Below are 24,915 nucleotides of genomic sequence, written 5' to 3'. Positions count from 1 at the left end.
ACTTCATAGAAATAAAGCAAGCTCTCCAAAGACTTTTCCACTTTTTCTGCTCTTCAGAATTTGAGTGCCCCTGATAATAATGCTCCTAGATATGTTTTTTTCTTACATCAATTTTTTAAAGCATTGAAAGGAAGGCGGTTTTTCTTTCTAAGGCTCCTGTTCAACAGCATTTCTCAGTCCTCAAAGAATGACACTGCATCAGGTCATTTAAAAATATTTACTAAAGGATAAAGAGTTCCCACCTGCCATTAATTGTTCTATAAAACCCCCACCAAGTTTGACATTTCTTTGTGTTGGCAGGGTTGTTAAAAAGTAGTTACCATGACCAGACTGGTTGATACATCACAATGATGAAAAGCGAGCTGTTTGGGATTCAACATGGATGGTGGAAATGCAAGATGTCAGAGGAGCCATATATTAAAGAGAATTTGAATTGGAAACTGAATCCCAATCTGCCACTGGGAACATTTTGATCATTTTGATTTATTAAACTTTTATAACAGCATTCAGATAGAGTGGAATTAAAACCCTTTAGTCTTGATAGTTTATTGTACACCAACCACTATGTAGCTGATATCATTTTTGAAGGTTCTCTTAGCAATCAGTGAAGAAGGAAAAAATGTGTTGGTGAGAGACTTAATTTAAAAGGCAGTTTTTCACAGATATTCTTGCATCTAACTTTTAATCCCTTTTATTTGCATTGGGTCAAGTTTGAAAACAGATCTTGCAGTTTCAACCTACCAAGTACCTTAAAGTTCTGATTTTTACTGTAAAGTTTATTTGGAACTCTGATTACTAGTTTTCATATTAAAGTATTGTATTTGTGGACATATCATAGGCTATCATTTCTTTCTTGCTCATGTACTTTGCACTCAGAGGTATCTTTTATCTTTCTATATCTAAGTTTGTGTTTCTGAGTGTTATGAATAAATATTCAAGTGGAAATACTAATACAATTCTGAAGGCTAACTTGCAAAAGAAATCAAAATAATGTATTTTCCTGCAATTACTGGAATTCCGTAACTTGGATCTTTTCAAAATCATCTTTCAGCATCAGCAAGCATGGGTTTTCTTTTCTGAACAGTGGCTCTGTAATAAAGGGAAATCAATTACTATTAGAGAGGCACTATAGGTTAAAGGCATTACAGGTTCACACTTGGTTTTGCAGCTGGGAGAGGGTACTTAGCTGTGAATCAGGAATGATGCCAAAGATGGATGAGACAGAGTTCAAGGAGCAGTAATGTGAGGGTCCAGGACTATCGTTTCAAGCTGTCTGCACAGTAATGATTGATGGGTTGGTGGTAAGTAGTAATAATACCAGATGATGAAAGATGCATCTCAGCCTCTGGAGCCACAGCATACCAGCTACCTGTTGGAGTTCTGGGGCATAATGATTCCTGATTTGCAACCAAACGGTTTTGCTGCATTTAGCAACCTAGATTTTTGGCAGCTGTGAAGGAAGCAAGCAGCATATCAAACACTCCTGCACATTGTAAATTTAATTACCTCATATTTATGCATAGTAGTTGTTGACAGGATCTTATAAGCTATGCTAATACGGTAGGTAATTTGTTACCTCCAGAAATCACTTTCCATGTGTCTTCTGATCATTATCATGAAACATGATAAATGATCTAGCCCATGAGGTATAAATGAAAATGAAATGGATAATTGGATTCTATGTCTAAATTGTGGCTGGAATAGTCACAGCAATTATAATTGAATTTATCTCATAAAAATGTGTTTGGCCCTATGTTAGTGACCTTTCATCATCTTGAGCCTGTGATGTTCCATGAAACTATTCATAAGATAATTATAAGAAGTTTATCACAATTGTATAAAAAATTCTCTAACGCTTTAAATTTTCTCTGTTTTTGCTTTCTTTGCCTATAACTTGAAGTATTCAGTATTATACTGTTTATCTACAATGGATTTAAGCAGCTGATACTGATAATCTTTTGATACTGAAAATGTTCTGTTGTTACCAATGCCTTGATTGAACAATATAGGAATATTGCAAGATATAATTGACAGTATTTTTGTGAATATCTTTTGTTATTAGCAGCACATTTCTTTCTGTGGAGTGTTAGAAGTATATCTTCTTGATGAATGTGTGTAGTTTCTTTGATTCTTATGAAAGAATTTCTCTGAAATAATAAAATAAAAGAGAACTTATTTCAAGTATCATCAGACTTATATTCTTTCTCACCTCTCTTCAATTCACTTTAAATAACAAATATTATTTTATTATAAACATTAAAAACTCCAATTCATTGATTTGATTGACATTTTTGAACAGTTACATTGGCTGATCATTGTAATTTTTGCTAATAAAAATAACTAAGATACATGATCTTTAGGGTCTTATAATTCTGTTTTTATAGTAGCTGCATGGATATCTAGTCTTTAAATTATAACATATTATTATACTTATTCTCTGTGCATGATAAGACTAAAATTCCTTTCTCATTTCTAGTTTCTTTCAATAATCGTCCAAGAAGCCAACATGCTCACTCAACCTAGATTCCAGCAAGTCTTGGATGGCTTTTTTAGAATCTAGGCAGAATCCTGTACATCTGTGGTCTGTGAAAAGCTAAGAAACCTAACTATCCCGATAATCCTTCTGCATTCTTCCTCCCTTCTTTCCTGAACATTCTTCTTGGATTTTAAACCAAGAATTATGAATTGACTCTGTAGCTTTATGAAGATTTTGGAAATATTTTATGACTCTGATAAGATTCTCTGGATTTCAAAAGTTCCTTGATTGTGGAAAAAGTACATTATTCAGAATTCAATAGCCTGTCTTCTGTTTGAGGGCATAGTGCTTGGTAATAAAACAAAGTCCATCAGCTCTTATCCTTAATTTCACTAGAATATTAAAAACTCTAGGCAGCTTCCTGGATGGTACTCAGCAAGGTGGATTTTTGTTTGATCCAGTCACCTTTGATAAAATCAGATGAAAATCTGAAGACTGGCTTTTTTTTTTTTAACTTCTTTCTTTATAGACTACCATTATTGTCTTATTTTCAGCTTCTTGAAGCAGGATTTAGAAAAGTTTTAATATATGCTCTAGAGGAAGTTTTCTCCTCCACTTACTCTATTTTTGTATTCAAGGTAGGGACATGCTCCGAGTAACTCTTCACGTTGAAAGTCAAATCATGAGTCACATTCTCTTCAAATTATTCATTTGCGGGTAGCTCTATTTCTGTGTTTGCTGAGTAGAAATCCAGAGAGATGCTATGAGATGGGCTCACAGAGTTTTTTCTGTGAACAAACAGAGGCAGTCCAATCAAAGTTCAAATAATGTTGACATTATTGAACTTAAATTGACATGATTCCAGAATAATGTTAAATAATTATTTAACATTTCAGTAGAGAATTTCAATAGAGAGATGTTATGGGAAATGTAAACATCTAGCTCTGCTTCATTGACTACGCTAAAACCTGGGACTGTATAGATCACAATAAACTGGAAAACTCTCAAAGACATGGAAATACCAGACCACTTTACCTGCATCCTGAGAAACCTGTATGCAGGTCAAGAAGCAACAGTTAGAACCAGACATGAAACAGTGGACTGGCTCCAAATTGGGAAAGGAGTACGTCAAAGCTGTATATTGTCACCTTGCTTATTTAACTAATATACGGAGTACAAAATGCAAAATGCTGGGCTGGGTGAAACTCAAGCAGGAATCAAGATTGCTGGGAGAAGTATCAGAAGCCTCAGATATGCCAATGACACACTCTGATGGCAGAAAGTGAAGAACAAGAGCCTCTTGATGAAAGTAAAAGAGGAGAGTGACAAAGCTGACTTAAAACTCAACTTAAAACTAAGATCATGGCATCCAGTCCCATCATTTCCTAGCAAATAGATGGGGAAACAGTAGAAGCAGTGACAGACTATTTTCATGGGCTCCAAAATCACTGCAGATGGTAACTGCAGCCATGAAATTAAAAGACACTTGCTTCTTGGAGGAAAAACTATGATAAACCTAGACAGTGTGTTAAAAAACAGCAACATCACTTTGTGGACCAAGGTCCGTATAGTCAAAGCTATGTATGATCTTTCCAGTGGTCATGTACAGATGTGAGAGTTGGACCATAAAGAAGGCTGAGCACCAAAGAATTTTTGCTTTTGAACTGTGGTGCTGGAGAAGACTCTTGAGAGTCTCTTGGACTGCAAGGAGATCCAATCAGTCCATTCTGAAGGAGACCAGCCCTGAATGTTATTGGAAGGACTGATGCTGAAGCGCCTGTCCTTTTGTCACCTGATGTGAAGCGCTGACTCAGGGAAAAGGCCTTTATGCTGCGGAAGACTGAGGGCAGGAGAAGTAGTTAACAGATTATGAGGTGGTTGGATGGGATCATCAACTCAAGGGAAATAAGTTTGAGCAAACTTCAGGAAATAGTGAAGGACAGGGAAGCCTGGCGTGCTACTGTCTATGGGTTTGCAAAAACTCACATGCTACTGAGAGATTGCACAACAACAAATGGGAAATATATGAACTGTGTAAGAGTAGTGTATCATATATAGATGTATTCAAATAAGTAATTTTCAAGAACATATATTTGTGAAGCAGAAAAAAAATCACTTGATGCTTGTATATGATGTAGATACTTCATAATATCAATATATTTATTATACATAGGTGACTATAGAACTCAACTGTTCCCTCTGAGATGCAGAGATTTACTCAAAGACAGAAAGATTTTAATGCCCAAACTTGCAGATAAACATACCTCTTGTTTCTTTTGAATTCGGAGATTTTCACTTTTTGCAAGTCAAAAAAGCTGATACAATGATGTATATAAGAAAAAAATATATATATGAACTAGTTGGACTTCCTGGTGGCTCAGACGGTAAAGTGTCTGTCTACAATGTGGGAGATCTGGGTTTGATCCCTGGGTTGGGAAGATCCCTTGGAGAAGGAAATGGTAATCCACTCCAGTATTATTGCCTGGAAAATCCCATGGACAGAGGAGCCTGGTAGGCTACAGTCCATGAGGTCGCAGAGTTGGACACGACTGAGTGACTTCACTTCACTTTCTGACTGATTTAACAATTTTGAAGAGAAATTTTGACCTAATTAGATTTTTGCCATAAATACTGACTTTAAATTTCAAACTCAAGATGAGATTCTAACTGTATTGTATTGGCTTTTATGTGTGTAGGGGGCGTTTCTGAGCAAGAGTCAGGGACTAATTAGTATAGAACCATCCTTTCCTTATTTTTAAAATTTCTTATTTAAACATAGTGTAGATATGTAGAAAAGTATGCATTAAATATATAGCTTGATAAATGTATAGCTTGATGAATTTTCAGAAACTGAAAATATATACAGTCAACAATGAAAAAATACAATATTACCAAGCACCCCAGAAGTCCCCATCACTCCCCTGTAGTCACTAACCCATTGTTCCTGGCTTCTAACAGTAATAAATAGCTTAAGTAAATGGAATTCTGTAGTTTATGCTCTTTCATCTGGCTTCTTTCTCAAAGTTTGTGAAATTCATTCGTAGTTTTGCATGTATCTCTACATCATTTGACATCATTGTTGTAAAATATTCTAACTGATGAGATTGCCACAATTTTTCCAGTTTACTGATTGTAGGCATTTGAGTTTTGGGGGAACATCTACTTGGAAGTGGAAATGCTAGGTAATAGCATATGCTTATGTTCAGCTTAAGTAAGTATGGCAGCTTTTTGAATTTATTGCATCAATTTATATTCCACCATGCAGTTTTAAGGTTCTAGTTTTCCATATCCTCACCAACAGTATGTATTATCCTACCTTAAATTACCTTCTTATGTTCATTCTTTTCATTTGTTCATAAATGCATTCTTTAAACAATCATCATTTGATTGCCTAATGTGCTAAGTATTGAAGTCGGAAGTCACAAACTTAGAGACAAATAAAATGTGTGTCTTTTAGGAGCTCAATAACTAAAGAGACAGAGAAAAAAATATATGGATAAATCTTCTACAGGAAAAGGTACATTTATTTTAGGTTAGAGAAGGTGTGCTTAGGAAGGCTTCTCAGAGGCAGTGATAAATGAGCTGGGATTTGAAGATGAATGGTTTTGCTAAGTCTATAAATGGTAAAAGAGCACTATAAGCAGCCTATAAAGGATGAAGGTGGATGAAGATAAAAGAAAGAATTCCCATAGAAAATACAAATTATTATATATGAACAGGTGATTGGTATTGAAGAGTGGTAAGATGTGAGACTGGACAGGTAAGCAGGAGACCGATCATGGTAGAGCAGTATTTTTATGTGCAGACGTTTGCAACTTTCATCAAGGTTTCATGAAGATTTTCTTTCAATCTTGTTAATAAGACATAATTTTCCATTTATTAACTGCTGCGAAATGAAATACCTCTAAACTTACAGGCATAAAACAGCAACTGACCTATAATGCTCACAACTTCTAGGAACCAATAATTCAGAAATGCATAGAAGGGATGAGTTTTTCCTGTCCCAGGAATTTTGTATCCTCAGTCAGAAACACTCAAATTGACTCAGTCAGTTCAGTTCAGTTGCTCAGTCATGTCCGACTCTTTGCGACCCCAAGAATCACAGCACACCAGGCCTCCTTGTCCATCACCAGCTCCCGGAGTTCACTGAGACTCACATCCATCGAGTCAGTGATGCCATCCAGCCATCACATCCTCTGTCGTCCCCTTCTCCTCCTGCCCCCAATCCCTCCCAGCATCAGAGACTTTTCCAATGAGTCAACTCTTCGCATGAGGTGGCCAAAGTACTGGAGTTTCAGCTTTAGCATCATTCCTTCCAAAGAAATCCAATCCTTCAGAATGGACTGGTTGACTAGCTGAAGTTAATTCAAACTCCTGGAGGTGAGAATCATCTGGAAACTTTAGCATGCACATGTCTGACGCCTGGACTAGGATAACTCCACCTGCTAACTCAACCGAGCCCTGGTGGCTCAGGGCTCCAAGGGCAGATGATCCAGCTTCCACTGAACAGAGGGGAAGTGCATGGTCTTCTGTGACCTAGCATCATTCCACCACTTCTCTGGGCTGTATATATTTAGGCAGGTCTAAGGTCTCCCAGATTCAAGAGGCTGGAACGTGGACTCAAGCTCTCAATAGGAACACTCACAAAAAATTCATGCCCATGTTTTCAAACCACTACAGTGTCTGTATTATTTTATACCTTTTTTCATTTTCCTTGTGTTGTCTATAATACCATGATAATAACAAAAGCTGTCTAGTTTCCCCCACCCTAGCCATTCTGTCTGTAATGTGAATATCCCCCAGTTGGGTACCATGGTTTAGAGCACATAGACTTTACCTTTGACCCCTTTCTCATCATTTAATTAACATTTTATTTTATTAAGAAGAGAAAGTACATTTATCATCAATAAAGGATTCATTTAACATAGTTTGGATTTATGTATTAAAATAACTTTTAAAAAAATAAAAAAAAATAACTTTTGAAACAAGATAAACATATACAGGCACAAATTAGTTCCTTTACATTGTAAATGTATCTTAATGCCTTACAGGAGTAACACATCTATAGCTCTGTGATTCATGAATATCTTTCTTAACCTTTGTCCAGTGTCAAATTCTTAATTTTAAACTTGAACATGTACATAGACATACATTTAAAAATATAAGTGTATTGCAGCTTTGGGATAAGAAATGGTATACTTTGGGTGCAACAGGAAGATCTCTCAGCAGTATCAACTTTTATAAGTGTAACATTTTACAAAAATGCATGCCAAAGAAGCGTGGTAGTTTTTCCTTCTTTTTATAATACTGAAAATAGAAGGCCTCCTTACCCATTTTTAATCATATTTTCACTGATAGAGGTACTGTTTATAAGATTCTTTGGTGCCTATGAAAATGTTTGCACATTTTACTTATGCTTGTTTTCTTCCCCCTAGCAAGTTTTCAGTTGATCTGGCTAACATTGCAAAAGGGTGGGGAATTTGAAGTTCACAGAAAGAATATATGAACAGTTTGGGTCAGTTGCCATTTCATGCCCTTGTTTGTAAAAGGCATGATATTTATCAAAGTAGAAAAGGGAGGTTTCTCGTCAGTAGCAGTGGCCGTGGAAGAAGAGCCCAACGCTACTGCATTAGTTATGGACTTAACACCCTTTATTTTACTCTTAGAAACTTTCTCTAGCTCTGCACTGATGGTTTACAACTTGGACTGCCTTCTAATACTTCATGTTGAGACAATATACTTTATTTTGGTATTCTGGATGTCTATACACCCCCATTATGGTGTGGAAGTAGGGGTGGTTGAATGAATGGAAATTAAAGGTCTCTTGCTGGCTGAGCTGTCACACTAGTCTTTAAAGTGTCATTATCTCCTTACTTTATCACATAGATCTGTAATTATTCCTGTCTGCCCCCTATTTCCATCTGTTTATAAAAGTAGGTGTGGTAATTTTATTTTTGATGGCACTTTGACTGATGGAGATGGGGTATTGGGCCCCTTAAGGAATGTTAATAGCACTGGATGATTAAAATATTTATTTAAAAGTCCATGTGTTAATAAGGATGGTGATCACATTGATGGCTCTGTTTTTATGGCACTCCCTTCTGTTCATCATTATACCTATACACTCGAGTTACCTATAAAACCTACTTTTCTTAGTTCAGAGACTAGGTTCAGAAATCTGGCCTTTGGTCCCCTTTTCAAATCCCCTGACCCTTATCCTAGTTGACATCAGGGATAGTCCATCTGAAGTCACTGACCGCATCATGTTAAAGCTTTGCTTTCTTCTCATTTAACCAAGGGCATCTACCTCCATAGGACACATAATTGTTTTTTGTTTTGTTTAACATCAAAATTGAAGAAATGTTCCATAATTGCTAATTTGCATCATTTGTCCTTTTAAATGAATGTATACTGGGAATCTTTACACTACAAAATTGACTTGAGTCTGTATTAGCTAATGAATGACAGTTTCTTTGATGTGAAGACTTTGAAAGTCTCTGACAGTTTATGCTTTTTGAACTGAAAAGCATCCTAAAATTATGACTATGCTGGAGCTAGTAGTGAATTCATAAAGCCTATTATCTAGAGGAACTGTCTATAGCACTGAAGTCTTATTTAATTTTTTTACTATGTCATCACAAATTGTTTTTCATAAAGTGACTATATCACATGTACACTGGAATATGCCTGGCTGAAAAATGGCACACTGTACCTTCCAGAGTCATGTGGAAATAATGGGTAAATATTAATAAGGGTAAATAAAGTCAGATTTTACAGTCATTGAGTGAAGGGACTGAATGGTATCTCTGATTTTTTTACTTGACTAAGTCATTACATGAAAAAAGACATCTGTTGCTGGCTACATATGCATAAAAAATTCATGCATCATTTTGAATTGTCTTGAAATAATCACAAAGTTCATGAGAACATAAGAAGCATATACTTATTATGTGTTATATTACAGTTAGTCAACACAACAGAATATTTAAATCCAAGGATCAAGATGGCCAACTTACATTTGTTGTTTGGTTATAATTAAATATTGGAATATTCTAATTTCATAAGTTTTAAAATTTTTATTAGATTCACAAGATTAAAAATATTTAATATTCTAGATTTGGAATATAAATGGCGTTACTCCAAATCCTTTGGCCTGTTTGAATCCTAGGCATATATAACGTGTTACTGGGACATACGTATATTATCATTGCTAAACACAGTTCCCCTCCTTTCTCCTACCATATATTTTTTTATTGTCTTACCTCGTAAAGCTGACTGATGGTGATGTGATTACCTGTTTACAACCCTAGACTTGAGGGAGCCAAAGAGTTGAAGACTCTCCCAGTTTTACTACTGACCTGATTGTTATTCTTGGAATCAGCTGGATGTTCTTTCCCTGAAACACATGAACAGTTTGAGCTCTGATCAGGCTGAAATGAGAGATTAAATGGCCATAAGAGAAATATTCTGTATTAGTTTATGACTCAATCAAATGGATCTATAATTTTCATCATAACATATGTGGCTTGTTCCCATGCCATACAGATTGTGGTACTGATGGAATCTTTTGTAAAGTTGTTGAATTATTGCAGTAATTCATAATTCTGAACCAATTCATTGCATAGATATTAATTATAGTTTGTGGACAAAAGGAAATAAAAATTATAGTTATTTCACGGTTTCAGGTTACATAGGCTAAAAAGCAAATAAACTTTACTTTTAAAAATCCATTCACCTTTTCTTATACCCTAAATATGAACCTAACTTTCTTTTTAGTTTCTGCTGGCAGATCTCAAACAGGGTGTTGCCACTGTGCCATTTTAGGTCAAGCAGGTAATAAAGTTATCAGCAGTGTTTTCAAATCTAGATGAATAAAATGCCATGGTAATATACAGGATATGAAATTCAGTATGCAAAATTTGCAGTTTTGCTGCTGAAATGATTCTTCTTATTTCAGCACTTTAGGCAGCAGGAAAGAGCCATGTCACTGAGATTAAATACTATAATTCCACAGACCTTGCAGTTAAAAAAAAATGAATGCAAAATCACATAGGGATTGAAAGACAAAATAACTTTCATGTGAGGAGTGGCATATTTAATATCAAAATGTTTTCCTACCCTGAATTAAATTTTTGCTCAAGAAACTCAAGTTATTGGTATACATTCTGGTATTATTAGTGCAACTGTATATTTGATAAAGTATTTTATATTCAAATTTATATATATACATATGAATTTTTTCTTCACATGGAAAATCTTTTTTAAAAGTTTACTTGATTTGACTAAAAGACAAAAAGGAAGGGATGGTATGGGGAGGGAGGAGGGAGGAGGGTTCAGGATGGGGAACACATGTATACCTGTGGCGGATTCATTTTGATATTTGGCAAAACTAATACAATTATGTAAAGTTTAAAAATAAAATTAAATTAAAAAAAAAAAGACAAAAAGGAATTAGTATATAGGTTTGCAGCTATGCCTTTTTTTTTTTTTACAAGGTGGATAAACCATTTGATGCCACTTGGTCACTAAGCAATTGCCTAGAAAGTGTTCTTTTGTTCCAGTCAACAAACTCCTTTAATTAAATAGTAACATTTTGTAGGTGTCATGTATCATTGTCAGAGCAATTGGCTAGCTACATGGTTCAGAGCTCAAGGTGGTAAATCTTACGTTTTGAGGACTTCATTTCATTATCCAAAAATAAATTAAGCAAATTTATAAATAAACACACAAAGTTTTACTATTGCCAACTCCAAATTATGGTTCTGACACTGAAGTGGCAGTCTGTGTCTTCTGGTATGGAATAGACAGAATTTATATGGATAAATTTTTCTTACAGTGATATGGATGACTTTTTTTTCAAGGTGTTCTTAAGTCAACCACTCATTCTGTAGTGAATTACTGAACTTAGGCACTGCAACAGAGACTGGGAATGTAAGGGTGAAAAAGTTTGATGAGCATGTTACAAAATTTATTGGAAAATAGAGAAAAAAGAAAGAGCAAGATAATCTGTGGTCTCATAGTTCCCTAATCACTGTGATTAGCTATTTGGTATATTTCCTTATGATAGTAGTGGTTAGTGGTTTTCTTTTCTCTGTCTCTTTCTTTAATTAATAGGGATATAGTTTTTACCTTTTAAAATGAAAGCTTAAATAAACTAAACATTCAAATGTCACCTGACATTTGTTGTATAATCTTCACAACTTGTGTTCTTGAAGTATATGATGGAAGGCTACTGAAATACCATAATTTGTGTCATCATTTACCTATTGTAGAAAATTTTGATTGCTTAATTTTTTGCTCTTTAGATATAGGTTTAATTGTCTCTTTCCATTAAATTTCCAGAAGTGGGATTACTTTAGTCTGTTAACACATTTTTACTTCTTGATATATGGCTTTCCAAAAATGTCAGTTCAGTTGTTGATGAGTAAGTTGCATACTCACATGCCCATTTAACTGTGCCTCATTGACGATGGTCAAGCCTGTGTGAATAAATGATCACGTTTAGTGTTTGCACCCTCTTCAAAATACTGCTCCAGTACTCTTTTGAGAAATGTAAATGTGTGTGTGTGTGCTTAGTCACTCAGTCATGTCCCACTCTTCATGACCCCGTAGCCCACTAGGCTCCTCTATCTATGGTATTCTCCAGGCAAGAACACTGGAGTGGGGTTCCTTCTCCAGGGGCTCTTCCCAACCCAGAGAATGAACCCGGTTCTCCTGCATTTCAGGCGGATTCTTTACCATCTGAACCACCAGAAACGAAACAATGTAAATATAAATGATGTAATTTTAGGTAAGTATAACCCCTGGATTTGTGAGGGGGAATTATTTTTCACATTGTAGTGTTTCTCTAGGGGAGTCTATAGTATTTTGGACTGGAGGATTTTTCATTTTGTGGGACTATCCTATGAATTTCATGATCAAGTAATCTTGCTGCTGCTGCTGCTAAGTCGCTTCAGTCGTGTCCGACTCTGTGTGACCCCATAGACGGCAGCCCGCCAGGCTCCCCCGTCCCTGGGATTCTCCAGGCAAGAACACTGGAGTGGGTTGCCATTTCCTTCTCCAATACATGAAAGTGAAAAGTGAAAGTGAAGTCGTGCAGTCGTGTACAACTCTTCGCGACCCCATGGACTGCAACCTACCAAGATCCTCTGTCCATGGGATTTTCCAGGCAAGAGTGCTGGAGTGGGGTGCCATTGCCTTCTCTGAAGTAATCTTGGCTCTAGCCAATTCAAAGCAAGTAACACTCCTCAATCATTAGAACAATTACTATTAGTGAAAAACCGCTGGGGGAGAATGAAGAAAGTTTTGTTTAGATAGATGTAAGTAATGATGATTTAAAAATACATAGTAAAAATAAATAAATATATATATATCATTAAAAAAGGGCTTTTTTGTTCAATTGCCTTTTTTTCATTCTAAAATATTACTGCCTACTTATAGCTGTGAAATCATGGGTGTTTATTTCACACTTCTCAGGATTTTTTGTGTATGTGAAATTTTATAAGGGTGGGCAGTGGGACACAGCACACACTCTTTCCATAGCCTCAGTTCAGTTCAGTTCAGTTGTCAGTCGTGTCCGACTCTTTGCGACCCCATGAATCGCAGCACACCAGGCCTCCCTGTCCATCACCAACTCCCGGAGTCTACCCAAACCAATGTCCATTGAGTTGGTGATGCCATGCAACCATCTCATCTTCTGTCGTCCCCTGCTCCTCCTGCTCTCAATCTTTCCCAGCATCAGGGTCTTTTCTAATGAGTCAGCTCTTCGCATCAGGTGGCCTAAGTATTGGAATTTCAGGTTCAACATCAGTCCTTCCAGTGAATATTCAGGACTGATTTCCTTTAGGATGGACTGGCTGGATCTCCTTGTGGTCCAAGGGACTTTCAAGAGTCTTCTCCAACACCACAGTTCAAAAGCATCAATTCTTTGGTGCTCAGCTTTCTTTATAGTCCAACTCTCACATCCATACATGACTACTGGAAAAACCACAGCCTTGACCTGAGGGACCCTTATTGGCAAAGTAATGTCTCTGCTTTTTAATATGCTATCTAGGTTGGTCATAACTTTCCTTCCAAGGAGTAAGCGTCTTTTTATTTCATGGCTGCAATCACTATCTGCAGTGATTTTGGAGCCCAGAAAAATAAAGTCAGCCACTGTTTCCACTGTTTCCCCATCCGTTTGCCATGAAGTGATGGGACTGGATGCCATGATCTTCGTTTTCTGAATGTTGAGCTTTAAGCCAACTTTTTCCCTCTCCACTTTCACTTTCATCAAGAGGCTTTTTAGTTCCTCTTCACTTTCTGCCATAAGGGTGGTGTCATCTGCATATCTGAGGTTATTGATATTTCTCCTCACAATCTTGATTCCAGCTTGTGCTTCCTCCAGCCCACGTTTCTCAGGATGTACTCTGCATATAAGTTAAATAAGCATGATGACAATATACAGCCTTGATGTACTCCTTTCCTATCATATGTGTAATTTCCATGGAGATGATAATAGGTAACAACAACCTATTTTGATTGATATGTGGTCTAGATGCTGGCATAGGAACCTCATATTTAGCAGCATCCAAACTTTGTGATGTCTGAGCATTAACTTTATTTGACTAGTTTAAGCTTATGAGCCACCTGAATGATAGGATTTGAAGAAAACATCTATCATTAGATTGTTGGATTTAAAAGGATTTTAATATATTGAATAAAATTTTTTTACTTTCTCAATGCACAAATATGTCAACATAATTAAAATGGTGCTTTATCTGAAAAATGATTCATAGAATTTACTGACTACATAATTGATATGGGCAAATATCATGAGATAGTAGTCCAAAGAGTGAATCGAGAGGTATTCAGCTGCCTAAGGAATTCGTTAGGATTGGAAATCTGAGGTATCAGTGATAAGAGTGAAAATCATGAAAGAACTATTAATCTTCTCATAAATATATTTGCATTACAGTTTATAAAATGTGACTGCATGAGAAACTTTGTTCCATATTATACATCAAAACACTTTCAACTGTTTAATTCATGTTTTTATATCTTAGGAGACAATGAGACGAATTATGTTGCCATTTATGTGATATCAAATGCCCCCTAGCAATGCTTTTATTATCTGTAACCTGCTTTCCATTTCTTATGGAAGGAAAGGCCATCTTCTGTTCATCAGTGTTATTTCAAATTTCTTGAAACAGTCAATACCATTAAATTATATTGTTATCCTTTTGAGGCATAATTTAAGATCATTTAAAACTGTCATAGGGTAGCTGATAAATAAAAGCTTGTGTTATTTTGTATATTGATGTTATTCTTCCTGCGTTTGTCGTTAATGTTCTTTTCCATTTACTTGAGCATTTAATAGGTGATGTGGAAGAAAATTAGACAAAATGAAGCATGAACTAGTAAAGTTTTCTTTTTAAACTATAACTGGGTCAAAATTTTAATAAGAGGAATGATAAAGGAGTAGAATAATATTGATTTGAATTGATCGTTCATTTAAGTAAACAAATGATAGCAAATAAATAACTCCAAGGCAAATATTCTAATTGTATTTTTATAGGAATTTAGACATAGAAAGGGAACATTGACTCTTGTAGCCATTTCCAGTAATAATTTTCATCCTCTATATTTTCATTTCCTTTAAAAAATAAATAGCAAGGAAAAAGCAATGTGGATAAATTATTGCCTCTTAAAAATAATTTTGACTGTTCTGAACATAGCTAGGAAATATCCTAGGAGAATTATTTTGCTAGCTTCCTACCAACTAGAATAAAGGTAGAGTTGTGACATCTCCCAGGAGTACGAATGAGTTCATAATCCATGTCTGTGATAGGCTGAAAATGATACCAAAAATCTAAGATCCTAATCTCTGGAACCCATGACTACTTTGAGCAAACTCTGGGAGATGGTGAAGGACAGGGAAGCCTGATGTGCTGCAGTCCAAAGAGTCGGACACAACTGAGCGACTGAACAATGACTATTACCGTATCTGGATAAACTGTCTTTGGGGGTGTGTTTAAGCAAAAGTCTTGAGATGGAGATAGTATTTTGTATTATTCATGTGGATTCTGCATGTGGATATAATCACAAATACCTTCCCTGGAGGCTCAGACGGTAATGAATCTGCCTGCAATGCAGGAGACCTGGGTTCGATTCCTGGGTCAGGAAGATTGCCTGGAGAAGGGAATGGCAACCCAATCCATTATTCTTGCCTGGGGAATCCCTTATAAGTAGAGGATTGGAGGGATTTGGCTACAGAGAGAAGAGGAAAAGGCAGTGTGAACTGTGAAATAGAGACTGGAGTAATGTAGCCACAAGCCACCGGATACCAGCTGCTAGGAGATACTAGAAAAGGCAAGGTACTGATTCTGCCCTAGAGCCTTTGGAGGAAGTATGTCCTGGTACCACCTTAATTCTGACCCAGTGATTCTGATTTGGAACACTTGGCTTCCAGAATCATGAGAGAATAAATTTCAGTTATTTTAAACCCACACTTTTGTGGTAATTTGTTACAACAGTCTTAAGAGACAAAGGCATTTTTATTGCCTGCTTCTATAATGAGAAGGCTTATCTCAAGATACTTTTTATCAAGCCTTCTCTGACAAGTAAACAAAACAATGTGGAAGGATATAGGATTGAGAGGTATTTAATGTATTTATTTGAAAGGACAAATGTAGAAGTGTCATTTGCTTTGATATTTACTTTGTTGAGTGACTTTTTCTGGCTTCATAGCTTCAACTTCTGACTTTGCATTTTATTAACTCAGTGTTGATAAGTGACATGTCTGTTTGTAAATAGCATTGTAATAGGAATAATTGAATGAGAATATTCTTTCATAATGAGTTACTTTGATTCCAAGACACTTTTAAAAATTATTTGAAATAAGAAAACAAATAAAGCAATTTGAATGTATAATTGCAATTTTATAATAGGTTTAACTCTAGAATAATGAATATAAGTCATTAATTGAAAGTTAATTGGTAACATCGGCAAAGTTTATCTTGTATTTTGGGGATTGCACGCTTCAGTTGATACCTAGTGTACAATTGGGATTTATTCACACCGCACCTCTGGGTCTGATAGTGTATTAAGTTATGAAGAATATTAATATTGTTCTGCAGAACAATTACTTGTTCATTTGCTAACTGATTAAAATTCATGCATAATTTATTGAAATGAATAGAGATTTTATAAATAAGCCTCCTTGTTCTCAAGGGGCTAAACCCAAAATGCATATGCTAATATGAGGCAACTTTTTACCTCCAACATAAAATTTAATATGTATTGGTATATTAGTCTCATTAATGTTAGGTTTCACTTATAATCATGCTCTTAATCAGTGTATATGTTTTTAAGCCTCTCTGAATATTGCCACAGTTCCAAATTTGAGCTAGTGCTTTGATTACTGGACTGCCCTTTTCTTGACTTGACCATAGTAAGTGAGATGTAACACTGATCAGAGTGAATTATTGGCCTCTTTGGTCCAAGAACCTGATTACATCAAACTCAGTTCTTTATGTACACAAAACACTAGTGTTGAATATTAATTTTCAGGTTTAAAATTTATATGCTCCTTGGCAGAAACAAAACAAAGCAAAACAGCATCAAATATAGGGCTTGTTGACATGCCTTAGAAATGTAAAGTCTTTTAAAATTCTTAAAATTATGCCTAGTGTGCCAATGAGGAGATTATAATAATAACATGTGCAGGTCTACTCAGCTAATAGTGTATGCATTTTAAAAACTAGATCTCTTGACTTTAAATTTCATTTTCCTGAACATGTCATTTCTTTAAAGGTAGAAATGATAGAAGAAACATTATGCTTTACTTTTTCACTTGTTTCTAATATATGTTTTGTTGTAGCTTTCCTCTTCTTTTCTCCTCTTTTGTTTTCTCCTTTATTTCCATGACAATAATATGCAGAGTTGTGATGGTTGAGGTTTTATATTCAATGTACACTTATTAGGTCAGGTTTCACCCTACCCATAAATTTATAGATTAATCCCAATGTTTGTTATGTATGATTCATTTGGCAAATTATTCCATCATGTAAAATATCAGACCTCTGCACGTTATCATTCAGCTGTGATATCAGTGAGGCATTGCTGCTCTGGGTTAGAATCCCAGCAAGCTGTGAATTTAGTATCATTTCCTACTTAAATTAGCCAGTACATGAGCCATCTGGAATGAAAACAAACATTACAGATATGAGGCAGCTCAGTTTATTCGCAAAATACAGACTGCTTCTTAAAATATGTGCAACATTTAGATAGTCTGGTAAGATATTTGCATTTTTTCTATTACATTCATTTCTCTATTCAGTTTCATTTTAGTTTAAGATTTAGAAAATATATCAACTCTCTCTTTGTCTACCAAAACTTTTATAAACTTGAAATATAAAAGTTGTTAGACTAGTTGCTGAAATTTCATGGTATGAATTGTCCAGCTTTATTTTGTTTAGCTGATACATGAAAATTCTAAACTATTTTGGTATTATTTAGACTTTTTCTTCTGTAGCTTCTCAATGAACTGTGAATTTGTAAATATTAGTTCACCCTATACCCAATTTTGAATATATGCTGTTGAAAAGAATTTTCAAACCATTAGAGATTTTGTACTTAAAATTTATAAATCAGGTGTTAAGCACTACCTTTCTATAAGAAATAGTAATAATTTTAAATGTAAGCAGTTTACAAAGCTCATGGTCCCAGGTGGCTCAGACGGTAAAGCATCTTCTTGCGAGGCAGGAGAGCCAGGTTCAATTCCTGGGTTGGGAAGATCCCCTGGAGAAGAGAATGGCAACCCGTTCCAGTATTCTTGCCTGGAAAATTCCATGGACAGAGGAGCCTGGCAGGCTACAGTCCATGGGATTGCAAAGAGTCAGACATGACTAAGTGACTACACTACAATACTAGTTTATATAGAATATAAATAATCTTAATCTGAGCTTTATTTTCACTTTAAACAGGAGCAGTAGTGAAGCACAAGTTTATATGATTTTACTTATAACTAGTTTGAAAGCTGTTGTGTAAATGATGATTCTTGATGTGACTGAATTTATATTCTTCAAGTCATTTGGGCAGAAAAAAAAACTAGTGTTACTCACTAGGTACCTCTCCCTCCAACATCTGATATTTTTAATCTCAGTATCTATTTTCTACATAACTCTCAATTTAAAATGATGAATTTGCTGATATATTATTTCTCCCTTGCCATGTTATATGAATACCCAATGTGTAGAATAGCTTTGCAGTTAGTAATTACTCAATAAATATTTGTCATATGAATTTTGGAGGAAGATTCTTGAAAATTAACCTGTATAGAGATTTAGTCCAGCTTGATTTATTCCTCATGTTAGGGATGTTTTTAAGACAAGGGTTCATAAGGTGGAAACTACACATTGGAGTTTAAAAGCAAATTCTGGGCTACAACTGGAAATCTGTACCAGAAGTATACGTTTTTATTTTTTTTATTTTTTTTTCCCAGTGTTGTATTATAAGCATTCATTGCCATTAAAATAGGAAATCCAGTTTAAAAAAATATCAGCTGTATTTTCTTGTTTCTATCTGCGTCTTCTCCTTGAGATGAAGGGGTGGACTCCAAGAGGATTGTGTGGTTGCATTTAATAGCTTTTCTTCATATAATTTGCTTTAACTTTTTAAAAAAAACACATTTGAAACAATAGATTAACACTTTCCCTTAAAGTCTTTTGGATCTCCAAGAAAAGTTCTTTCTGAGACTTAAAGAAGCTTCCACCTGATTGCAGTGTACTAATTAGAATTCATATGGACAGAGCTAAAGCTATGGGATCTTTCATAAAGTTCAGTATCAAATTTCACCTGTATTGTTGTTCAGGGGAAATAGTTCCCTAATTCATTATTTATTATATTCATAAGTTCAACAATTGATACATTGTTTCCCAAAGTTTCTTTCTAAGGTATTCAAGATTAAATTGCAGTGTACCTTTGACATTTGAGTTTAATATTTGATGCATTGCTTTATCACATGCTCCTCCCAAAGGCCAGTGATATGTAATGATTTGTGATTTTGCCTCACTGTCAATTTCAGTTTATTATATTGAGAGATAGATATATGGAAACAAGTCAACACTTGGCACCAGCTCCTGAGTTCAACGTTGCTATGCCTTCTTTTCATTTCATCTGCAAGAAGTCTGCAGAAGTTAAAGAAAAAAAACAACAAAAAACAGCAGGAACAAAAACATGACTTGGACATATTTTATGAACAAAATAATTAGTTATAGCAGTATTCATTAATTTGGAGATTTGTCAAGATCCTAGTTCCTCAAGAATGTTAATGTGTACTGTGTTTAGTAGTTAATCAGAGCTATCTATCTCTAAATATTTTCTTTTTATTTCCCTTGGTTACTGTGTCTTAACAAATTTATCTCCTGGAGAGGCATGTTTTTAATTAAAAAAAAAAAAAAAAAAAACGTGGTAAAAGGGTCATATCCCATCTTGCAAATATTTGCTCTTTAAAAGTAAAGTTTCCAGACCACTCATTCCCAGTTTTCTTTTAAATATTTATTATGAACTCCTAAATAGAATAGTCCTTAAACCTTTAGAATTCAAGAGATATAAGTATATCCATGCATTATAGTCTTTTGGGTTTTTAGCTAATAAGATTGTTCATCCGTCTCTCCTAGAACCACCGAGACCCATTGCTCCTCCCCAGCTACTAGGCGTTGGGCCTACATACTTGCTGATTCAGCTAAATGCCAACTCCATCATTGGCGATGGTCCTATTATTCTGAAAGAAGTGGAGTACCGAATGACATCAGGTTCCTGGACAGAAACCCATGCAGTCAATGCGCCAACTTATAAATTATGGCATTTGGATCCAGATACCGAATATGAGATCCGTGTTCTACTTACAAGACCAGGTGAAGGTGGAACGGGGCTTCCAGGACCTCCACTAATCACCAGAACCAAATGTGCAGGTAAGACTGAAGAGCAGGCTACTCGGCCTAGTGAAGGAATCTAGCATAAGACATAATATTCTTCCAATATTAAAAATTCTAATTATTTGTTACATAATTAGTCATATTATTCTAAGATTTCCAGAGTATTGGTAAATTGTAGCCTTAATTATGTCATAAATTTGACTGATTTAAGGGCAGTGTGAATGTTTCTTTATTATTACTGTTATGAATCTACAGTCTTTTCTTGCATGGTAATTTTGCTCAGCTTTCTTGTATTTAGCCCAAAATCTCTGACTGATGCCAGTGAATGCATTATTGAGAAAGAAAACCTTCACAGTTTAAGCAAGTATTGAGTACCTTTCTACTATGTGCAAATTGTCTTTCTTGATAATTTTGTTATGGTCAGTGCAGAGGCTGTATCTGATAATACGCATAAGAAAAGTTACTTTGAGTCAATCCTGAATAAAGTCTATTCAGAAAATTTTGTTGGGGATTAACGCAGCAGCTTGAAACCCAGCTGTAAAATACAGGGGCTTTTCTTAAGTCTTTAAAGCTTGTATTGTCTTCCTCATGCCTAAAACAGAGTGGCGAAAATAATAGCATATGGAGAAAACACTAAGAAATAATGAAAAGTGAAATAAAAAGTACTGTATAAACATGCATCCTGTTCCTTATTGCAACGTATTATTATAATGAGAAAAATCATTAGCTATTTATTAAATCCACTGGAAAGTTTTATTGTCTAATTTATTGACTGCACTTTTATTATACTATTTATTTTATTGTTTTATTGTTGAAAATAGTTTAATTTTTTAATTTAGTTGAAAGAGATTTTTTTTTATGTTAATCATTATATTGAAACACCTGCAGAGTTAATTCATAGGTCTGTATGTCTTGAACATTTAAAGATTTAGATTCTGAAAATTGAAAACTAAGACCATAGGGATCTATGAAAATGTAAATGCCTGTAATGTGTCTTTTGTTTCTTTGACATCTGTTTAACAGTTACAATATTCTGAGGCTACCCACCAAGAGTACTGATCTAACATTAAAGTAAAATTCATGCAATTACCTAATGTATTGCCATCCCTAAAAATATTTTATTCTGACTCATTTTATATATTCATATTTACATATTTCCTATATAAATATTTAAAGATGCTCACTAGTAGGAAGCTTCACTGCTGAATTTTTAGTCTCAGATTTAGACAATAGAGAGTTTTCTAATTTGCTGATTGTGTCATATGTTTATCCTGTGGTTGGAAAATAGTTTAATCCTGAAGACATTAGGTAAGTCTCTGAGGCTCAGCCTAAATCACACAATTTGCTTTTCACATTTTCAGTACAGCTAACTCTTTTCATTTTAAGTAATGTGACAAATTATTCTTATTGTAGTAGATGAATTTCCTGTGGGGAAAAGCAAGTTGACTCTACAACCTCAACTAGTCAGAGAAATAATTTAAAAAGGAAGCAATATGGAAACTGAGAAGTGACTCACTCTTCCAAAATTAATATCGAGTGGTAACATAAAATGAGGAATGGTGGGGTCTGTTTTATTGGAGAAATTATCCACACATATTTTCTGATAAAATTACCTTTCTCTCCCTTTACATTTAATCCTTACAAGGTATATACAAACAAAAGTAATAAATGTTAATTTACTATTCAAGTGAGCTTCCTCTTGATTTCTGGGCCCAGACTTCTTTCTTTTAAATATCTCATCTGCCTTATTTTTTACCAAAATAGATCCTTAAAAATTAGCAGTACCACACAATGGATTGTTAATATAATGTAATTTTTAAACTAGAAATTATTTGAAATTGGTCATTGGTCTGAAGGCCAATGGAAATTGAAAATAAATGAAATTGTGTTTTGGGGCTAGTTATGCTGTATTAAGTGGATGGAAACAACATTTTGAGTAACATTGATTTATCCCTGTTAAATGCTTATGTTCAGAATGCCTATTGAGCTGAAATAAGTAAAAATATGACTGTAAAGTGCTTTGAGGTATTTTACTTTGAGAATAACCTTATCTCTGTGGGAGGGGACAGAGTAAAAATAACTTACGCTCATAGCTGCTTTCAAATTTATAAATGTCTTGACATTTTTAAATTATATTGGTCTATTTTTGATATGTGAAAAACATTTAATTTGTGGGTTCTGTGGCATAAAATGGTATGAAGCTCATTCATTTGCAGTTTTACTTCCAACCATAAAAAAGTTTGTTTTTGAAACTATCTTCCACATGTGGTGAGTCTTTGTCACATATCTTTATTAATTTACTAATGTTCTCATAGGTGTGTTTGATGTAGGTTTTATGGTATAAAATCTTATAGACTAGATTTTCAAGTACATTGTAGACTGGAGAGAAACTATGGTTACTGTTTTATAGGAATGTCTACTAATCATGCTCTCTTATTAGCAAAAGAGGGAAAACTTATGGAATTAGATGTTCTATTAGCTTTTAAATCTCTGAAAAGCAGAAGTTGGGTATAACTGATGAACATCACATATCTAAATACAGTCAGTATAGGTTAAAATTATGATGTCCATCTACTTCCCCTCTTCAAGAGTTCTTTCCCCAAGTTTAAGAGCCTTCAGACCCTACCAGCGTGAGTATCATCACTGGCCTCAGTCTGGTGTTTTGTAGCAACAGAATAGAACACAACTTATGCTGACTATGATATTCTCTGATATTTAGTACAAAAATTCTTCATAATCTGGGAAAATAATCCCTTTGAGATGACAAAGATAACTTTTGGAGAGGTTCTCATCTAATTCCATTAAATTGTGTAAACTCTGAATATTGTTTCTGTAAACCATTCCATTTTAAGAAATACTAGTCGAATGCCATGTTGTAGGGTAATGTTTTACCATTAGTATCATCTGGTTGCATACTTTTGTTTTGAAATAGCTATTTTAATGCATTCTACCTGTTAGACCACCAAGAAGCCTTGAAGATAAGTATAAATTTTTTTAGCTCTATGTGTGTGTCTTATATCAATTTCACATGAATTTTTTATAAGTAACAAATAGGGTGATGATGACTTCCTGCCTCTCAGAAATTCTTATTTTTTTACTTTGGTTTATCACAGAGGAACAATCCTTGACTACTAGATACCTATCAGAGAGTAATTAGTTTATATTTACTATCTTAAAAACTCCATTTTAATGTAGTGAAGCCTTTTAAATTTTACTTCTGGCAATAGTAATTTTTTTTTTCTTGGCAGAAATCTGTCAATAAATTATTTTACAGCAAGTTAATGAGTTGGTTTTATTTATGAAGTGTAGATTTTCATAATTCAGTATTGACTGATGTTGCCTTATAATTACTTGGATATTATTATCCCAGTTTTGTAGCTGGTGAATGTAAGACTTAGGAAAAACAAAGTAAAAAGCAATGATTTGTCTAACCTTCAGCCAACTGGGCAACCAGGGCTCATACCTATTTTCTGGTACTTGAAAAACTGAATTCTTTCCCCTCTTGCTCCTACTATGGGCATTTTTCCCCCCTTCAGAAGAATGTAGCATGGATATATGAAAGTATGGTATCTGGGAGGGATGTACATTTTTATAAAATAGAATCTGCATGGCTGAATTATTCCTTGAGAAAACATAGCTTAATATCTGCAATTTCAGTTTTATTGAAAGCACAATTGATTAGTGTGCTTAACACTCAAGTATACACTCTTTGAAATATTTTACACAGGTAAAGAAGTGTAAAATATGTTTTACTCTATCCTTTTCTGAAAATGTTCTGCCTAGTTGCCAAAGCATTTCTTTGTTTTCCTTCTGAAGTACGTTAAAATCATTTGGTAAGTACGATTACCTGCTTCAGGGTCACTCAAGTTAGGAGAGGTGGTAATTACAGCCTCTGGTGGCTTAGCCAGCTCTGCTTGCCTCATGCTTCTCTTTGTGCCTGAGGGTATGATTACTTCACTGTTAGCTTACAGCCTGACCCATGTTATTATTCACATAATGCTTTTTCAAGCATTTTATACATTTTAAAAAATGTATAAATGTGAAGTTGTCTTAAATGGGAAGTAATTCAAAAACTCCATTGAACAATCAAAGAAAGCACACTTGTTTTTTCAGTGTGTCTATTTCCCCTGGGTATGCCATCTGGTATAGAAGCTGAGAAAATACAGTTTTCTCTTTCTCTTATTAAATGGAAATAAAATATGCCATCATCAGAAATTGTCTGCATTGCATGTTTTGGCAATTGCATGTTAAAATTGCTCTTTTAAATTGCCTTCTGCTTCTGGGTAACCTATTGTGGCACTGCTTTATGATTAACTGACATTTTAGAAGCATCTCCTTTATAGGGAAGGTCAAGAGTTCAGGGTGTCCATAACGTAATATATTTACACAGTTGGGAAAGCTACTCTCTACTCTTATATTGAAGTTCAGTGCTCTTGGCAGTTTTCTTTGAAACATGTAGATCTATGAAGCAGTGAAAAAAGAGTGTGTCGTATTTTAAATGTAAGCATTTACTCAAACTGC

The 24,915-nt window shown here is 34.8% G+C and overlaps 1 protein-coding gene across 4 annotated transcripts in view; it reads left to right on the top strand.

Moving 5' to 3' along the window:
- PTPRK (protein tyrosine phosphatase receptor type K) overlaps nt 1–24,915 on the top strand; it is a 635,100-nt gene that overhangs the window by 376,358 nt on the left and 233,827 nt on the right. For all 4 annotated transcript variants that reach the window (XM_055535594.1, XM_055535592.1, XM_055535593.1 and 1 more), the window contains exon 7: nt 20,137–20,430. In XM_055535594.1, coding sequence (XP_055391569.1) covers nt 20,137–20,430 — 294 coding nt within the window. The remainder of the gene's footprint in view (nt 1–20,136; nt 20,431–24,915) is intronic.

Source organism: Bubalus kerabau, chromosome 9 (genome assembly GCF_029407905.1).
Source record: "Bubalus kerabau isolate K-KA32 ecotype Philippines breed swamp buffalo chromosome 9, PCC_UOA_SB_1v2, whole genome shotgun sequence".
Lineage (NCBI taxonomy): Eukaryota > Metazoa > Chordata > Mammalia > Artiodactyla > Bovidae > Bubalus > Bubalus kerabau.
The sequence above is the reverse complement of the archived record's forward strand: the minus strand, read 5'-3'. Positions and strand labels throughout refer to the sequence as shown.